Here is a 17,168-nt window from a genome sequence, read left to right on the forward strand (position 1 = left end):
TAATCTGTGCAGAAATGTGGTTGTGGTCATGAATTTGGATCTTTTGCTAATGAGTCAGTCACAGGAATGTGAGCGAGCAGAGTGTGAGATGTGATTGTAACTTTCAGCTTCATGTGGAATACTGGATTTCTGTAGTACAGCATTTGGAAGCACAATATGCAGGATAACTGGTTAATGTAGATGTTTTATGTTGGATTCTTTTTGCTATTTGAATATTTGCCTTTAATATGGTAAAAGTCAAGTCTTCTCAGGCTGTAGGGCTGCTTTCTTATTAGAGAGAAACAACTGGTAGTGGCTTAATCTGAGGGTCACCACGTCTCAGTAGATGATAATCTGGGCCAGTGTGGAAATTGAACCCATGCTGTTGACGTCACTGTGCGGCACAAGCAGCCATCCTGCCAACTGAGCTAACAACTCCCCTTAATATGGCACTTGACTGCATTCAAACAAGTCCCAATGTTGTTTGTATTCATACATTTTTGTTTACGCTTTAGATCAAATAGATGAGAACTTGAAATTGGCTTTACAAAAAGATTTGAATGTTATGGCACCTGGCCTGACCATACAGGTAAGTAAAAGTGTCTTTGATTTTATGATATCTCATAAAGATCGATAGAATGTTCACTCATCAGTTGCAGAATTTATGCAATTTTTTAATGTATTTAGAGTCCTTTTTATCCTCCAAGTCCTTCTTTCAACTTGAAATTTTAAATTAACTTCATATGATTCTTTCTATAATCAATAATTTTTATCCTCAAATGGTTTACTGCAGCAAATAGGTTGTGGAAGGTAGCCAGTTGAGCAGTGTGGTATCTTAAATGTTTGATGTTTCTGAAAGATAACATTGGGGATTTTTGGCCCTGTAGTAAGCTGAAATTTATGAAACTCGAAATATTTAAGTTCAAGGGAATTGGTTAGTTTGACATCTTGGGAAATGCTTAGTGTGATTTGAAACAGTCTGTGCCAGTATGTTTCAGAGATTGTAGGAACTGCAGATGCTGGAGAATCTGAGATAACAAGATGTAGAGCTGGATGAACACAACAGGCCAAGCAGCACCAGAGGAGCAGGGAGGGTCTACACCCGGGGTCCAGGCCTGAAACGTCAACCTTCCTGCTCGTCTGATGCTGCTTGGCCTGTTGTGTTCATCTAACTCTACACCTTGTTATCTCTGCCAAGATGTTCGATCTTACAATAATTATTGTATCTTTATCTTGCAAACCAACAGGCTGTTCGAGTTACAAAACCTAAAATTCCAGAGGCAATTAGAAGGAATTTTGAACTTATGTAAGTTCTTTTTTTCACATTCTGTATATTTGTAGCTGTATTAAATATTGGATTTATTCTTCAATATTTATTGTTTTAAGAAATAAGCATTTGAACACAGGAGTCTAACACTTGCAAGTTTATTCATGGTCCAATTACCTCTCTTAAAACAGTCAGTGATTCTTTGCTGTGTAAGATTTGTGCATTGTAGTTAAGCTCAACTTTTTAAAACATCTTTATGCATTTTACACAAATTTGTCAGTTTTTAATCAAGTAATGCCATGCTTTTTGGAGGAGTTGCTTCTGTTTAGATCAAGCAAAAGAACAGAACATGCCTTACATGACTGATCTAGGGATAAGAGAGCCTCTAAGTCATCGTTGGTAATCACTCACTGCAAAGTATGGTTGTCCACTTCAGAAATTCTGTCACTAGTCATGGGTGACATGGGTCCCTGAATGGCTGATTAGAGTGATCCTAGACCTGTATCTCCGACCACAGATTTGGCATGGATATGTACGTAGGTTCTTGTGTGAAACATCCCTTAATGGAATGCATATCAATAGATGCATGGTCCTTTACAGAAGGTTAATTTTGTTCCAGTGGCAAGGAAGCCTCCACAGCTGGGTATCTCTCAGCTCTTGTAGCCTGCATCTGCTGTCATAGCCATTGCTGTCACATGAATGCCTGAATAACCAGTGAGGACTTGTTCTGGATTGCGCTTTATCTGCTCCTCCCCTCAGATCTTACTGTCACGGTAACCCTGCCAGGTGTTGAGAACTCCTGACAGCATCACTGTCAGGCTCAACGGAGCAGCCACACCTGTCCACCACAGCAAGGGGAAATCCACAGAATGGAGCCTTTTGGAATGTATGAGAGTAATCTGTGCACTTGACCTCCAAAGTCACGCTATTTGTGACTTCTGAAAAGTTCCAATGCCAGAACATTTCTGCAGGTTTTGAACCTTGGAATACAAAATGGATTGTTCGTTTATACTTGTTCATCCAGCCTCACATTTTATTATCTTGGATTCTCCAGCATCTGCAGTTCCCATTATCACTGTTCGTTTATACTTTTTTGCTGACAGATTAAACAGATAATATCTTGAGTATGTATGTGCACGTTGCACTAAGTTTTTTTTAAAATTAGTGTGTTATTTTTGACGTCTGGAATTTCTTGTCTCAGATATTGACTCTTCGTCCCCCTCTCTCCACAACCCCATTTCCCTCAAAAAAAAAAGCCTGTGGTGCCTGGGAGACCTAGGAGTTAGTGCAGCACGTGATATTTGAATCTTCTCGGTAAATATAAGTTTCTACTTTGTTCACAATTTTGTTTATTTCAGGGAAGCAGAAAAAACAAAGTTGCTTATTTCTACGCAGAGGCAAAAGGTTGTGGAACAAGAGGCTGAGACTGAAAGAAAACGGGCTATCATTGGTATGTGCCAATTTGGGAAAACTTCATTGTGCAATTTGAAAATTTTACCTTCTGCTTGTGCACTAGCATTTTCAGCTGCTTTTGAACGTGCAGTGTTGCTTTTTCTCTGGAACTGTATTAGCCTGAGTGCAGAAGACGAATCCATTATCATAAAAGCCAGGCATTGAAAGCATTTGTAGCATCTGAGGAGTTGGTTGCGTGGGTGTCTGTATGTCTGGTTATCGATCATCTGAATTGCAGTTCTGTCTACTGTTAACATGAATAGTTTGAATATAAGAAGTTTGAAGTAACAATGTTCTATGCAGGGCTAAAAGAATGCTTCTTCAGTTAGATCTATGAAGTTTGATTCATTTTAAGTAAAATATCTGAGCCAGTGGTGGGTTTTTGGTACAGGTTCTAGTTTTGCTGAGGGGTTTGTTACTGTGAAGTGCTGGAGAGTGACAGGGTTTTTTTTGAGGTCCTTTGGGCTGGGACAGTAGTAGGACAAACATGTGGCCATCGATCTGATGAAAAGCCATATGCTTGAACCGTTCAATATTTTTCACATACTGGGGGGAAAAAAAAATTGCTGGATGATGAATGCAGTCCCTGAAGCATAGGAGTCCGAGGGGGGTGATCTTGAAAGAGGTTTATAAAACCACGAGAGGCATGGACGGGGTGAATGGACAAAGTCTCTTCCCCAGGGTAGGGGAGTCCAAAAATAGAAGGCATAGGTTTAAGGTAAAAGGTGAAAGATCTAAAAAGGACCACAGAGGGTGGTGTGTATATGGAATAAGCTGCCAGAGGGGGTGGTGGAGGCTGGTACAATTACAACATTTAAAAGGCAATTTGATGGGTTCATGAATAGAAAGGGTTGAGAGGGATATGTGCCAAACGTTGGCAAATGGCGCTAGAATAATTTAGGAAATCTGGTTGGCATAAACAAGTTGGACTGAAAGATTTGTTTCCATTTTGTACTTTATCACTATGACTTAAAAAATCATTTTTAATTGGGGAGGTTTGAGTCAGGAAGTGCATATGGAATTGGATGATCCACCATGATCATAGTGAATGACACAGCAGCCTCAAAATGGCCAAATGGCCTACTCTAGTTGCTATTTTCTGTGTTTCTATCTACACTGTTAAATTGCAGGTGTGTGCCTCCATCAACACAAGCTCAACGCCATCCAAGACAAAAGTAACCCACTTGATCAACATCCCATCCATTGTCCCTAATGTACTATCTATAGAATGCATTTCAGCAACTTACTAAGCCTCTTTCAACACGATGTTCCAAACATACAACCTCTATCAACCAGAAGGACAAGGGGCAGTAGATGCATGGGACCATCAACACCTGCAAGTACCCCTCCAAATTCACAAGTAGCAAGTTGTAATAATGTGCAATGTTAAACTTACCATGAGATTTCAGTGTTTCCAGGTTTATACTTAGGTGATCTGGTTATTGATGATACAGATTATTTTTTTGAATAAAACTTCAGTGGCTAGAGTTTTTTTTGTGATTACTTTCCATGTACAAGCATCACATTAGGAATTGTAGTTCTCTGGAGCAGCAGCTTCTTTGGAGTAGAATTCCATGAACAATGACTCAAAAGGCCACGGCTTAGTTCTTATTGCTCACTTGTAGCTCAATCATTTGTCAGTGTCTGGAAAGCAAGGGTGAAACAAGAGATTGTGCTAAATGGTAGGTTTACAATAAAACTCTTGTGCTGCCTTATTCAGCATATGTTTGTCAGTCGGTTTAAAAAAAAATCACGGAATCTTGCAGCATAGGGGAGCCTTGAGCACATCATGCCAACGTTGGCTTTATGAAAGAAGTTAGTCTTGCTCTCCAGGGTTCATTCCTTATTTGCTCTGCTTTTTGTGAAATATCGTGTTCCTTGCCTATTTCAATGAAATTGTTGCTAACTTTATATACTTAGAAGTTATATTTAATTCAGAAGTTGAGACGCGAAGGGACATTTTTGTGGAAATGACTATACCCACAAGAAGATATTTGTAGTTTCTGACAGAATAAGGCACATAACTCATTATGTTGAAATCATAACCAATATTTTATCTCTTGCAGCATCAGAGATCTGAAAATCATTCCATTCTCTTCCTTGATAACCTCAATGTAGTACAGTTACTTTAACAGTGGTCACCTTGTTTTTATTGTCTGGAAAGGGGACATGTTTCTCATTACTCATTTGTGCCAGTAAGGCCAAAGAATTTTATCTGCTGAGAGAATGAATAAATTATGTCTCTTTTTCTCGGGGCAATGTTCATTTATTTTTAAGTCCTTGAATGTCGTAGCTAGAACCCTTGTTCGCTTCAGTAAATAATTTCTTTACAGTTGAATTATAAACTATAGCATTTAAATACCTATCTAGCACAATAGAATAAATTTTAATTAACTTCAAACTATTTACGCCCTTTTTAAAATTTTGGTGCTGACTATTCTTTTGCTGTCAAATCCATCAGGCATCTAAATTTTATTGTCAGCCTGCTACTGAATAATTTAACACGCTAATATTCCCTAGCACTTTATCTGAATAGTTTGAATTAATTGTAAAGGATTATTGTTTTTAGTCAAGTTTTTTTGTTTTACATTTTCATGGGGTATGAATTTTGGCAAGACTGGAATTTATTGTTCATATCTAATTGCCCTTTAGAGGGTGGCAATGAACTGTTGACTTGATCATCTTCAGTAGACTGCCTGGTGTAGGTCCATGCAGACAGCAGTTTGGAAGAGAGATCCTGGATCATGAAGGAATGGTGATTATTTCATTCCAAATCCAGATGCTGTTTAATTTGGAGGGGTACTTGCAGGTGTTGATGGTCCCATGCATCTACTACCCCTTGTCCTTCTGGTTGATAGAGGTTGTATGTTTGGAACATCGTGTTGAAAGAGGCTTAGTAAGTTGCTGAAATGCATTCTATAGATAGTACATTAGGGACAATGGATGGGATGTTGATCAAGTGGGTTGCTTTTGTCTTGGATGGCATTGAGCTTGTGTTGATGGAGGCACGCACCTGCAATTTAACAGTGTAGATAGAAACACAGAAAATAGCAACTAGAGTAGGCCATTTGGCCATTTTGAGGCTGCTGTGTCATTCACTATGATCATGGTGGATCATCCAATTCCGTATCCACTTTTTTCTTACCACACTTTTAGATCTCTTTAGTCCTAAGAACAATATTTGATTCCTTGTTGAAAACATTCAATAATTCGGCCTCAGTTGCTTTCTGTGGTAGATTTTTTTAAAAGCTTCCCCCCTCTCTAGGTGAAGAAATTTCTCCTCATGTTGTTCCTAAATGGCCTACCTATATCGTTAGATTGTGATCCCTGGTTATGGACTCCCCAGTCATTGGAAACGGCCTTCCTCTGTTTACCCATTTCTGTTAGAATTGTATGGGTCTGTATAAAATTTCTCTCTTCTCTGACTTCCTTCCCCCACCAATTCTTCTAAACTTCACTAAATATAGTCCTAACTGATCCAGTGCCTCTTTCTTTGTTAGCCCTGCCATTCCAGGAATCAGTCTAGTACATGTTACTTGTTACCTTAGCCAGAATATCCTTTCTACAATAAGGAGACCAAAACTCTGCCCACTATCCAGGTGCGATCTCATCAAGGCTGTGTATGCACTTTCAGCAAACAGTTCCTGCGCCTGTACTTATCCTGTCATTATGAAGGCCAACATACTATTTGCTGCCTTGACTGCCTGCTGGATCTGCATGCATACTCTGATTGGTGTACAAGGGTACCCCAGATCTCATTGCATCTTCCCCCTTTTCCAATCTATTGTCATTCATTTTTGTCAGGCTTCATGGAGTGAGGGTATGAGTTACTAACTGCATAATTCCTGTTCTCTTAGCTACTTTGACAGTGTCAGTATTTGTATGGCTGATCCAGTCGAGTCTCTGGTCAATAGTAACCCCAGAATATTCAGCTGTAGTAATATTGAACGTCAAGGGAAAATGGTTACATTCTTTGTCTTGTTGGTTTTGGTGAGCACTTACTGAGGGTGAATGTATTGGTTACTTTCGCAACCAAAACATGATTATTGTCCATGTCTTGCTGCATATGGGTACAGGCATCTTTGCTATCTGGGGACTCGCATGTGGTATTGAACATTGGGCAGTTAACACCATACACCCCTAATTTGATCATGTGATAGCAGGTGATAATTGAACATAAGACTCTGCTCAGAAATCTCATGTGGAAATGTCCTGGGGCGGAGATGATTGACCTCCAACAACTGCAACCATCTTGTCTTTTGTGCTAAGTATAATTCCAAGCGGTGGAAGGCTTTCTTCCAGATTCCCATTAACTTTTCTCTGGGGTGTCTTGATGCCACACTTCATTGAGGGCAATATCACTGAACTTTTTTTGTCAAACTTTTATTTTGTTTGTCTTTGGAATGAGACTGTTATGAGGTCCATAGTGAGTGTTTTTGTCACTGGCAGAACCTAACCTGAGCAGCAGTGAACATGATTGCTGTTTGGTGTGTCCTTGTGATAGTGCAGTCACTTATGTGCTGTTGACAGTAACGTGTCACCTTGCTGTTAAGATAGTAATTGGCTATGTTGGCTAATGTCTGTACTCTGTAATGATGGAAAAGTGGATTTGTCCTGTAACATTTTAAATTTAAGAGGTTGCAAGACAAAATAGTCCATGAGATCTTGGTGTACCACTGCATTATCTATTTAATACCAGTGATTAAGGTACTTTTTTTAAATGAGAAGGTAGGCAAGTCCGCGGATTGTGAATGGGAATTAGTGCGCAAGTCGGAACACAATACAGGACAATATAAAGAAGCAGTTCAGAAGTATAGGAGATGGTTTGTGTCAAATTTAACTGAGAACATGCTTGTAAGTGTGGGCATTCATAAATCGGGGTCCTCCTGTACTTGTGGTTAGCTTCAGAATATGGTTAAAATCAAAAGCACAAGGCAATTTGGTCTTAACAGGCTGCTTTTTTGCACAGTAGCTGAGTATATGATCATGTACAATCATCAGAAAATTATACCATTGCTTTACAAAAGTCAAGCATTTTATTTTTTGAATCCTGTTTGACTTGTACTTTACCTGTTGTTTTGTCAATATACAGAGGCAGAAAAAGTTGCACAAGTAGCCCAGATTCAATTTCAACAAAAAGTTATGGAAAAGGAAACACTGAAGAAGATTTCTCAAATTGAAGGTGAGTATTTTGGCAACATCTGATCATTCTGAAATGCAACTGCACGCGCTGAAATTAGTTTAATTTGGATGATGAAGTGCTGTCTGTTTTAGCTGTAGCTTGAATGTTCACTGATCAGGTATATAACAAGGTAAATATATACTTGTACCTCAGCCTTAAGGTATCTATCTGTCCAGCTAAATCATGTCACCTGTTCCAATTTTCTTCTTATTATGATGCCATCTAACATTGTTTCTGCCTGAGTCAGATCCCATACTAAAATTTGATATAAAAAATAGTTTTGTATTTTCTTTTGGCTTTAACAAAGCAGTCTTTCACTCAAACACAAGCACACAATGCTGCAGGTTTGGTTTTAACAATAAAATAGAAGTTTATAGTGCAAGTAAAATAGAATAAACTAAACTATTTACATACAGCACAGTTTAAAGATTTCTAAAATTATATTAAACATCAATCCCATTACTTCCAACAGTAGTAGTAGGGTTGTGGGTCTTAGAAAATATAGAAGTGGATAAATCTCCAGGACCTGATCAGGTGTATTCTAGACAGTTTTTGGAAGTTAGGGAGGAAATTGCGGGGCCTCTAGCATAAGTATTTCGAGCATCTATAGCCATGGCTGAGGTGCTGGAGGATAGCTCATGTTGGCCTTTATTTAAGAAAGGCTAAAGGAGAAGCCTGCAAATTACAGACCTGTTAGGCTGACATCCGTGATGGCTATGTTGTTGGTGATTCTGAAAGATAGGATTTACATGCATTTTAAGAGGCAAGGAATGATCAGGGATAGTCAGCATGGTTTTGTGCAAGGGAAGCCCCATATCTCTCAAACTTGATTGAGCTTTTTCAGGAAGGAACCAAAAAAATTGAGGGCAGAGCGATAGACATTGTTTAATTTGACTTTACTAAAGCCTTTGATAAGGTTCTGCACAGTAGACTAATTATATAAAGTTAGATCCCATGTGATTCAGGGTGAGCTTGCGAAATGGCTACAAAATTGGCTTTATGCTAGGAGTCAGTGATGGTGAAGGGTAGTTTTTTTTAAGACAGGAGACCTGTGACTAGTGGTGTTCCACAGGAATTGGTGTTGGGTCCACTTTTGTTTGTTACTTATAAAATGATTTGTATGAGCATTGAAGACATCGTTAGTAAGTTTGTGGATGACATGAAGATTGGTGTCATGGACTGTGAAGATGGTTTCTTAAGATTACAAGAAGATCTTGATCAGTTGGGCCAATTGGCTGAGGAATAGTAGTTGAATTCATATTTGGTTAAATGTGAGGTATTGCATTTTGGTAATACAAATAAGGGCAGGACTTGTACAATTAATGGTGGGGCCTTGTATAATGTTATAGAACAGAAAGACCTAGGATTTGAGGTTCGTAAGTCATTAAAATTTGCCTCATATTGGGTGGTTAAGAAGGTGTTTAGCACACTTTCCTTCAATGTTCAGACCATTTGCATACAGGAGTTGGGTCGTCTTGTTGAGGTTGTACAGGATGTTGGTGAGGCCTCTTCTGGAGTGCTGTGTACCATTCTTCTGGTCACCCTCTTATAGGAATGACAATATTAAAGCAGTGACAGTTCAGAAGAGATTCTCCAGGATGTTCCCAGGAATGGAGAGTTTGACTTACAAAAATCTGCTGCATAGCTTGGGCCTTTTTGTTTTCCACTGGAGCACAAGAGGTTGAGGGATGATCTTAGAGGTTTATAAACTCATGAGGTGCAGAGATAAGATGAATAGCAAAGGTCTTTTCTCTGAGGTGAAGCAGTTCAAAACTAGGGGGACAAATGTTTAAGACAAGAGGAGAACGTTTTATGCAGGGCAACTTTTTTTACACAATGGTTCACGTGTGGAGTGAATTGCCAGAGGAAGTGGTGGATGCAGGTACAGTTACAACTTTTAAAAGACATTTAGACAATTATGTGAATAGGAATGGTTTGGAGGGATATGGGCCAAATGCAGGTAGGTGGGGCTATTTTAGTTTGGCAGGATGGTTGGCATGGAGTAGTTGGACCAAAGGGTCTGTTTCCATGCTGTATGACTCTGGCATTCCATTGCAGTACCCACCAGAGAGAACCCCCTTCTCTATCCCATATTGGGTTTGACTTTGCTGCAGTTTCACTTTCCAGTTGAGGACCTGATGGTCTCTTCCTTGGTTTGTCATTTAACTGTACTTGCACTTTCTCAGCATCTCACAACCTCTTCAGGGTTTTAACCAAGCTCTCTAGTCTAGAACCTTTTAAACTAAATTCCTGAAACTGAAATCTTTTCTTAACAGCCCTAAACTATATCTCTTAAGGTAATAAAGTGTGAAGCTGGATGAACACAGCAGGCCAAGCAGCATCTCAGGAGCACAAAAGCTGATGTTTTGGGCCTAGACCCTTCATTAGAGCTCTTTCTCAAGGAATTGTTTTATACATCCAGCTTTAGCTAAAACTTCTTGGACTGAAAGGCTAAAGTTTTTTTTCTTCCAAGCTATTGGTGTTTCCCCAGTCGAGAAAAAAACATCCAATCTCTGATTTTCAGCAGTAAAAGCCTAATGTACAACTATATACTTAGTTTGCTTGTAAACACTCCCAATAAATAGAGTCCTACTGCTTGCCAGGAAGTCTCCCCCAATACTGTTCTAAAAGTAATCATCACGGCTACAGCAGCACTTCAGAGTTATCAATTAAACTCTGACACAGACCAAATCCACATGTCATTAGTTCAAAATCTAAGTTCTTAAATGAAATAGTATTAAAATATGTATATAAATACTCCCAAAAGATATTTCTTCCTGAGTGAAGTTCCATGATACCGGGTGTCCTTAAGTATGTGAACTAAACAGGCAACAGCCCTTGCAGTGTGTGGCAGATAACTTTTTGACCATGATCACAGTTATCTAGCAGCAAATGCTGATAAACAATAGCCATAAGCCAAAATCTTGCTGCATCTTTTTCATTGACAGGCATGGGACTTAGTTTTAGCACTCTATTATAACTTACAGATTGAACCTGAGACTTTCAGTCTACTGGGTCAGTTCTTTATTGAATAAATGCCATTCTTTGTAGGCGATCTTTGCAAATGGATTCTTTTGAGATTGCTCGATAAACATTCAAACTTGATGGCTGTGCTTCACAGGTAACCACCTTTCTTCATCAAAATAACAACAGAGAGCTCTTGAAACAATTACTTGGGACACTAGTAATAATTGTAGTCCCTGGAGACTGGTTTTGAAGGCTTTGCGTCGCAAGTCACTAGGGAACTATGGATTAGCCTATTTTCTTCAAGTAGTCTCAGCATTTCCGTTCAATAAACAATTCGTAGTGTTTCTTGGCACACTTTTGGGAATTCTACAACCCTTCACTAGAAATTCAGTCACCTGCAAAAAGTGCAAGATTAAATGTAGATGAATTCCAACTCCTGGGATAAATTTTCATTCAAGTCGCATCACAAAGGAGAACTTCATTTCAGCTGGTATTTCTAAGTCCACTTTTTCCTAATGATTATCTTTTTGCATTACTTTAAACGCGCGTTCAAAAGGTGACTGAGTCTACATGTAAATAATCTTCCTTACTATTTGATTCTCTTGAAATCTTGTTTTGTGTTTTTTTTGTTAAATAATCTACATTCTTGTTGTCTGTGCTTCATTACTATGTCCATATTTTTCCACATGGAGAAGAGACAAGAGACTAGGTTTCAAGTACACTAAGGAGGTCTTGTCTGCTTTCTCATTATATAAAGTTAGGAGTTACAAGCAGCTGAAGTTTGTTCTTTGGGACAGTTGATTAATTATTGATGTATGCTTTTCCAGAAACAACTGCTTCAAAATGGAGTAGTGGAAGATTTTGATGTGGCATCGCTGCATTTGTTTCTAACAGCCAAGTCTGCCTAGTTCACTGTATTCTGCACCCATGTTTCACTGGCAGTCTCAATTCACAATATAGATTAAATGTTGGTGGACTTTGTTTTATCCTGTAGTTGCCAGGTGGCGTATAATGTTTAATGTGAGAAGTAGTGATTCAATTGTTTTGGTTTGCTTCCAGATGCTACTTATTTAGCCAAACAGAAAGCTAAAGCAGATGCAGACTTCTACACTGCACAGAAGACTGCAGAAGCCAACCAGGTATGAAAACCTCTTACTGCGCACTTGATTTCAATGTATAATTACTAAATAGAAACAAGTGTTGTCTGTATTCCATTATAGAATAGTTGGAATGGAAAAAGAGATTCCATGAGAAGACATGAGAACTGTACATGATTCAGCAATGTAAACAGACTGGTTTTGTTTCTGGTTTTTCAGTCTTTATATCCATTTTTTAAAAGCTTCTCCCATATTTCCCATGTTCCCCACCACCTCTTAAGTCTCATATATAGTTATTTATTATATATCCATTCCAATCAGAACTAGTTTTATTCTGGTGTGCAGTTTACATGTACATTGTTTTGTCCCTTACCTGTTGATAACACGGAAATTTAAATGTGATTGTGATTGTTCATTTTATGACCTAACAAGTTGTTATTTAGCAATGAGTTTTGAGTTTGTTCACTCATGGAGTATGCTGGCTCGCCAGCTTTTACTGCCCATCCCTAGTTGCCTTTGGGAAGGTAGTGGTGAGTTCCTTTCTTGAACTGCTGCAGCCCACATGCTGTGGGATGACCCACAATACTGTTGGGGGGTGGGGGTGGAAATTCCAGGATTTTGACCCAGTGAAGGAACAACGATATATTTCCAAGTCAGGATGGTGAGTGGCTTGGGGGGGAACTTGCCGGTGGTGGTGATCCCAAGTGGTCACGGGTTTGGAAGGTCAAATGATCTTTGGTGAATTCCTACCAAAACTGAAGACCAAGAAAATAGTGTTAAATTTGTTTTCATGGTTAGGAAAATGAATCTTGATAAGGATTCAGGATTCCTTTGCAACTACTAATTATATACCAAGCATGGTGATTACTGGGTTTAGCATTATTCCTGTTTCAGTAGCAAATTCAAATCTGTTTTCTTCCCTTCCTAACAGTTAAAACTAACTAAAGAATATCTGGAGATGGCTAAATACCAAGCAATTTCAACAAACAGCAAAATTTACTTTGGAAGTGACATCCCAGACATGTTTTTGGATACGAGTGCCTTTCAGCAGAACACTGTAAGGAGGACTGAGGAAATTTCCTCCTGTGAGGATAATTCATCTAAAGCTGCATCGAGCACAAGACAAAAAGATGCAGTAAAAGACTCCACAGAGACTTAGTCTGAAGAAACGAGAAATGACAGTGCTTTGTTCAATATTGAAGAATATGGATTATACAAAATGGTTGGACTATGCTTGCAAGGATTCTGGTATGACAACCATCAGATTGGGTGTAGCATTCTATTAAGGGGTACTGTTTTTATAAAGCAATGCTGGAATGGCAACATTGGAATTTTGACACATTAATGACTAAAACTCTATTTATGACCAGTATTTCCAAACACTCACTCTGTCAAAAGCTGATGTGTGTGTCTAATACAAAATGTTGCACCTAACTGAAAGCTGATTGTGATATTGTGAATTTACAAATACCTGTAATAAGGATTACTTTGTGTATTTCTAGGCATGTCACAGCATTCATGATAAGAATGTCTGAATGCTGTGATTGTGCATTTTGCAATTGTGATTGATTATGATCAAATCAACAGGAAAGTGATTGACAGCTGTGAAGAATATTTTTAACTTGGGCAAACTATAATACTCTTAAATGGATCAATGGAATTAGAAAATGTTTTAGAATTATCAAGGTACTGTTGTATTTCAACATCTCGCATTACCCTATTTTCCTTTTGATTTTCATTTCTCTTCTAATGATTCCCCTAGTCACAAGTTGGTAATACCATAATCAATATTAATTTTTTTTTTCTCAAGGACATGAACTTTTATACAGCCTCTTAAATATACGTTGGCAGTTCTGGGCTCTGGCTGCTTTGAATTCCAGCAAAACGATGCTGATCTGTACTGTTAAAATGCAGCAAACACCTTTTTTTCAATGAAGCTTTGTGAAAGAAATTTTTCAGTTTTGTTTGAAGATTCATTATTGACATTTTAAGGTGGATTTGGGCCCTCTTACTGAATTTTGGAAACTGTTTTTGGCATTGTATTTCCTGCAGCATGAAGTCTTGAAAATATTTTTGCTTGACTACTTTTTTCCAATTTATCAACATTTTTAACACTGACTTAAAATCATCCGTTGCAGTTGTTGTACTAATGCCAGTGAAGGTATCCCTTTTAACTAGTTGCAAGTTGCAGTTCTGATGTGGATCCAGCACTGCTTTGGTGGAAAGATTCAAATTTAAAATTTGTTATAACCACTCACAACTGACCCCTAACTCTAGGTGGTGATGCAAAATTCCGTAATGGTCTTTTCCTAATTGATTTCTCACACATGTGTAATTGTTGGAAAAATAAGTGAGTTAAAAGGAAATATTAATGTGTTGGATGGATTGTAGGTAAATATTAAAGGTATCTTTTCCTTTCAAAGAGCCCTACTCTGATTTCTGGGCGATTGGTATATGCAGATACTAATGTTTATTTTTGATAATTCACAATATGGTAGAAACATTTTACATCATGCTGTGTAGTTGATATCTTTGTAGTGTTCTAGCTTTTATATGCAATATTTGTAATGAGCGAATGCATACCTTTATCCCCAGATTTTTTTAAGGTTTTGATGTTAAAATTGAACATGGGTTCCAATGGGTCTGACTTGTTTCTCATGTATAAAGCTGTGCCTGTCTCAAATGATGTACCAAAAAAATCTCAATTTCTATATAAGCAAAGGTTTGACTTGATTTAAATTTAATTTCATTTATATTGGGATTTGTTGGGTTTTCACTTGCTGCTTTTGGCTCTGAGTATACAATGCAATTTGTGTTTTCAATTGGTATTTTTGATGTGGACTGTAATAAATAATTTGCACTTAAGTAATTCCAAAAGGCTGATGTCTTAACTTAAAAATAAGAGTTTTCTTTTCAGAATTTGGGAAGTTCAGAGTTTGAGTATACTTACTTTGTGAAGCAAACATACGAAGTGCAAGGGTTAAATGCTTTGAGCAGCAGTCTGGAATTTAATTTTTTTTCTTAAAAAAAAACCAAACAGTTTTAAATATAAATTTGGAGCAAATGAAGAACATGAGTAACTATGTCTAAAATTAATTTTTTGTAAACTCAATTATAAGACAAGATTGACTTTTTCCAGTAGCTCAAAAAATAAACTTATTTTGATACCATTTTGTCTGACTGTGTGTTATTTAAAGAAATAGTCATGTTGTACATATTGTGTATTTGGGTTGTTTGTAAGTAAATGCTCTCACTTTATGTAGAAATTTTAGATTTGAAATTTACGATGGACTGGAGAAGTCCTGGTGCTATGTATATAGAACATAGAAAAGTACAGCACAGTACAGGCCCTTCGGCCCACTATGTTGTGCCGTGGAATTATCCTTATCCAAAAATAACCTAACCTGCATTCCCTTCAATTCACTGCTGTCCATGTGCATGTCCAGCAGTCGCTTAAATGTCACTGATGACTCCGCTTCCACAACTACCACTGGTAAACTATTCCATGCGCTCACAACTCTCCGGGTGAAGAACCTCCCTCTGACGTCTCCTCTATACCTTCCTCCTAACACCTTAAAACTATGACTCCTCGTGGCTGTCAATCCTGCCCTGGGGAAAAGTCTCGACTCTATCAATGCCTCTCATTACCTTGTACACCTTGATCAGGTCACCTCTCTCCCTCCTCCTCGCCAGAGAGAAAAATCCGAGCTCAGTCAACCTCTCCTCGTAAGACAAGCCCTCCAGTCCAGGCAGTATCCTGGTAAACCTCTCTTGCACCCTCTCCAAAGCCTCCACATGTTTCCTATAATAGGGCGACTAGAACTGGACACAATATTCCAAGTGTGGTCTCACCAGGGTTTTGTAGAGCTGCACCATAACCTCGCGGCTCTTAAACTCGATCCCCCTGTTAATGATAGCCAAAACACCATATGCTTTCTCAACAACCTTATCCACCTGTGTGGCAACTTTGAGGGAGCTATGCGCTTGAACACCAAGATCCTGCTGTTCTTCCACACTGCTGAGAACCCTGCCTTTAATCCTATATTCAGCATTTAAGTTCGACCTTCCAAAATGCATCACTTCGCATTTGTCCAGGTTGAACTCCATCTGCTATTTCTCAGCCCAGCTCTGCATTCTAACAATGTCACGCTGAAGCCTGCAATAGCCCTCGATACTCTCAACGGCACCTCCAACCTTTGTGTCATCAGCAAACGTACTAACCCACCCCTCAACCTCCTCATCCAAATCATTTATAAAAACTACAAAGAGCAGAGGCCCAAGAACAGAGCCCTGCGGGACACCACTCAGCGCTGATCTCCAGGCAGAATACTTAACATCTACAACCACTCTCTGCCTCCTGTCAGCCAACCAATTCTGAATCCAGACAGCCAAATCACCCTGTATCCCATACCTCCTGACTTTATGAATGAGCCTGCCGTGGAGAAACTTATCAAATGCCTTGCTGAAGTCCATGTACACCATATCCACTGCTCGACCCTCGTCAACCTGTCTCGTGACCTCCTCAAAGAACTCAATAAGATTTGTAAGGCATGACCTGCCCCCCTCAAAGCCATGCTGACTCCCTTTAATCACGCTATGCGTTTCCAAATAGTCATAAATCCTACCCCTCAGAATTCTTTCCAAAACCTTGCTGACCACAGACGTAAGACTGACTGGTTTGTAATTTCTAGGGATTTCCCTATTCCCTTTCTTGAAAAGAGGAACAACATTTGCCTCCCTCCAATCTTCCGGTACGACTCCCATGGAGAGTGAGGAAGCAAAGATCTTTGCCAACGCCTTAGCAAACTCCTTTCTCGCTTCCTGGAGCAACCTAGGATAAATCTGGTCTGGCCCTGGGGACTTATCTATCCTAATATTTGCCAAAATTTCCAGCACATCAACTTCCTCAATCTTGATCTGTTCAAGCCTGTTTTCCTGCTTCTCAAAGTTCTCATTCACAACAAGGTCCCTTTCCTTAGTGAAAACTGAAGCAAAAAACTCATTTAGGGCTTCCCCTATCTGCTCAGACTCCACGCACAAGTTCCCTACTCTATCCCTGATCGGCCCTACCTTCTCCCTGATCATTCTCTTATTCCTCACATAAGTAAAATGCCTTCGGGTTCTCCCTAATCCTGCCTGCCAAGCCTTTCTTGTGCCCCCTCCTGGCACCCCCTCAGTCCACTTTTGAGCTCCTTCCGAGCAAGCCTGTAACCCTCTAAAGCTG

At 39.0% G+C, this 17,168-nt stretch overlaps 1 protein-coding gene across 7 annotated transcripts in view; it reads left to right on the top strand.

Moving 5' to 3' along the window:
- The window catches only part of LOC125467531 (erlin-1-like), a 39,508-nt gene extending 24,699 nt beyond the window's left edge, over positions 1–14,809 (top strand). For all 7 annotated transcript variants that reach the window (XM_048563531.2, XM_048563535.2, XM_048563533.2 and 4 more), the window contains 6 exons: positions 495–568; positions 1,227–1,285; positions 2,605–2,696; positions 7,791–7,880; positions 11,907–11,986; positions 12,876–14,809. In XM_048563531.2, the coding sequence (XP_048419488.1) occupies positions 495–568; positions 1,227–1,285; positions 2,605–2,696; positions 7,791–7,880; positions 11,907–11,986; positions 12,876–13,103 (623 nt within the window). In that variant the 3' untranslated portion in view covers positions 13,104–14,809. The remainder of the gene's footprint in view (positions 1–494; positions 569–1,226; positions 1,286–2,604; positions 2,697–7,790; positions 7,881–11,906; positions 11,987–12,875) is intronic.
- The last annotated feature ends 2,359 nt before the right edge of the window (positions 14,810–17,168 follow it).

The sequence above is a fragment of the Stegostoma tigrinum genome, chromosome 37, assembly GCF_030684315.1.
Source record: "Stegostoma tigrinum isolate sSteTig4 chromosome 37, sSteTig4.hap1, whole genome shotgun sequence".
NCBI lineage: Eukaryota > Metazoa > Chordata > Chondrichthyes > Orectolobiformes > Stegostomatidae > Stegostoma > Stegostoma tigrinum.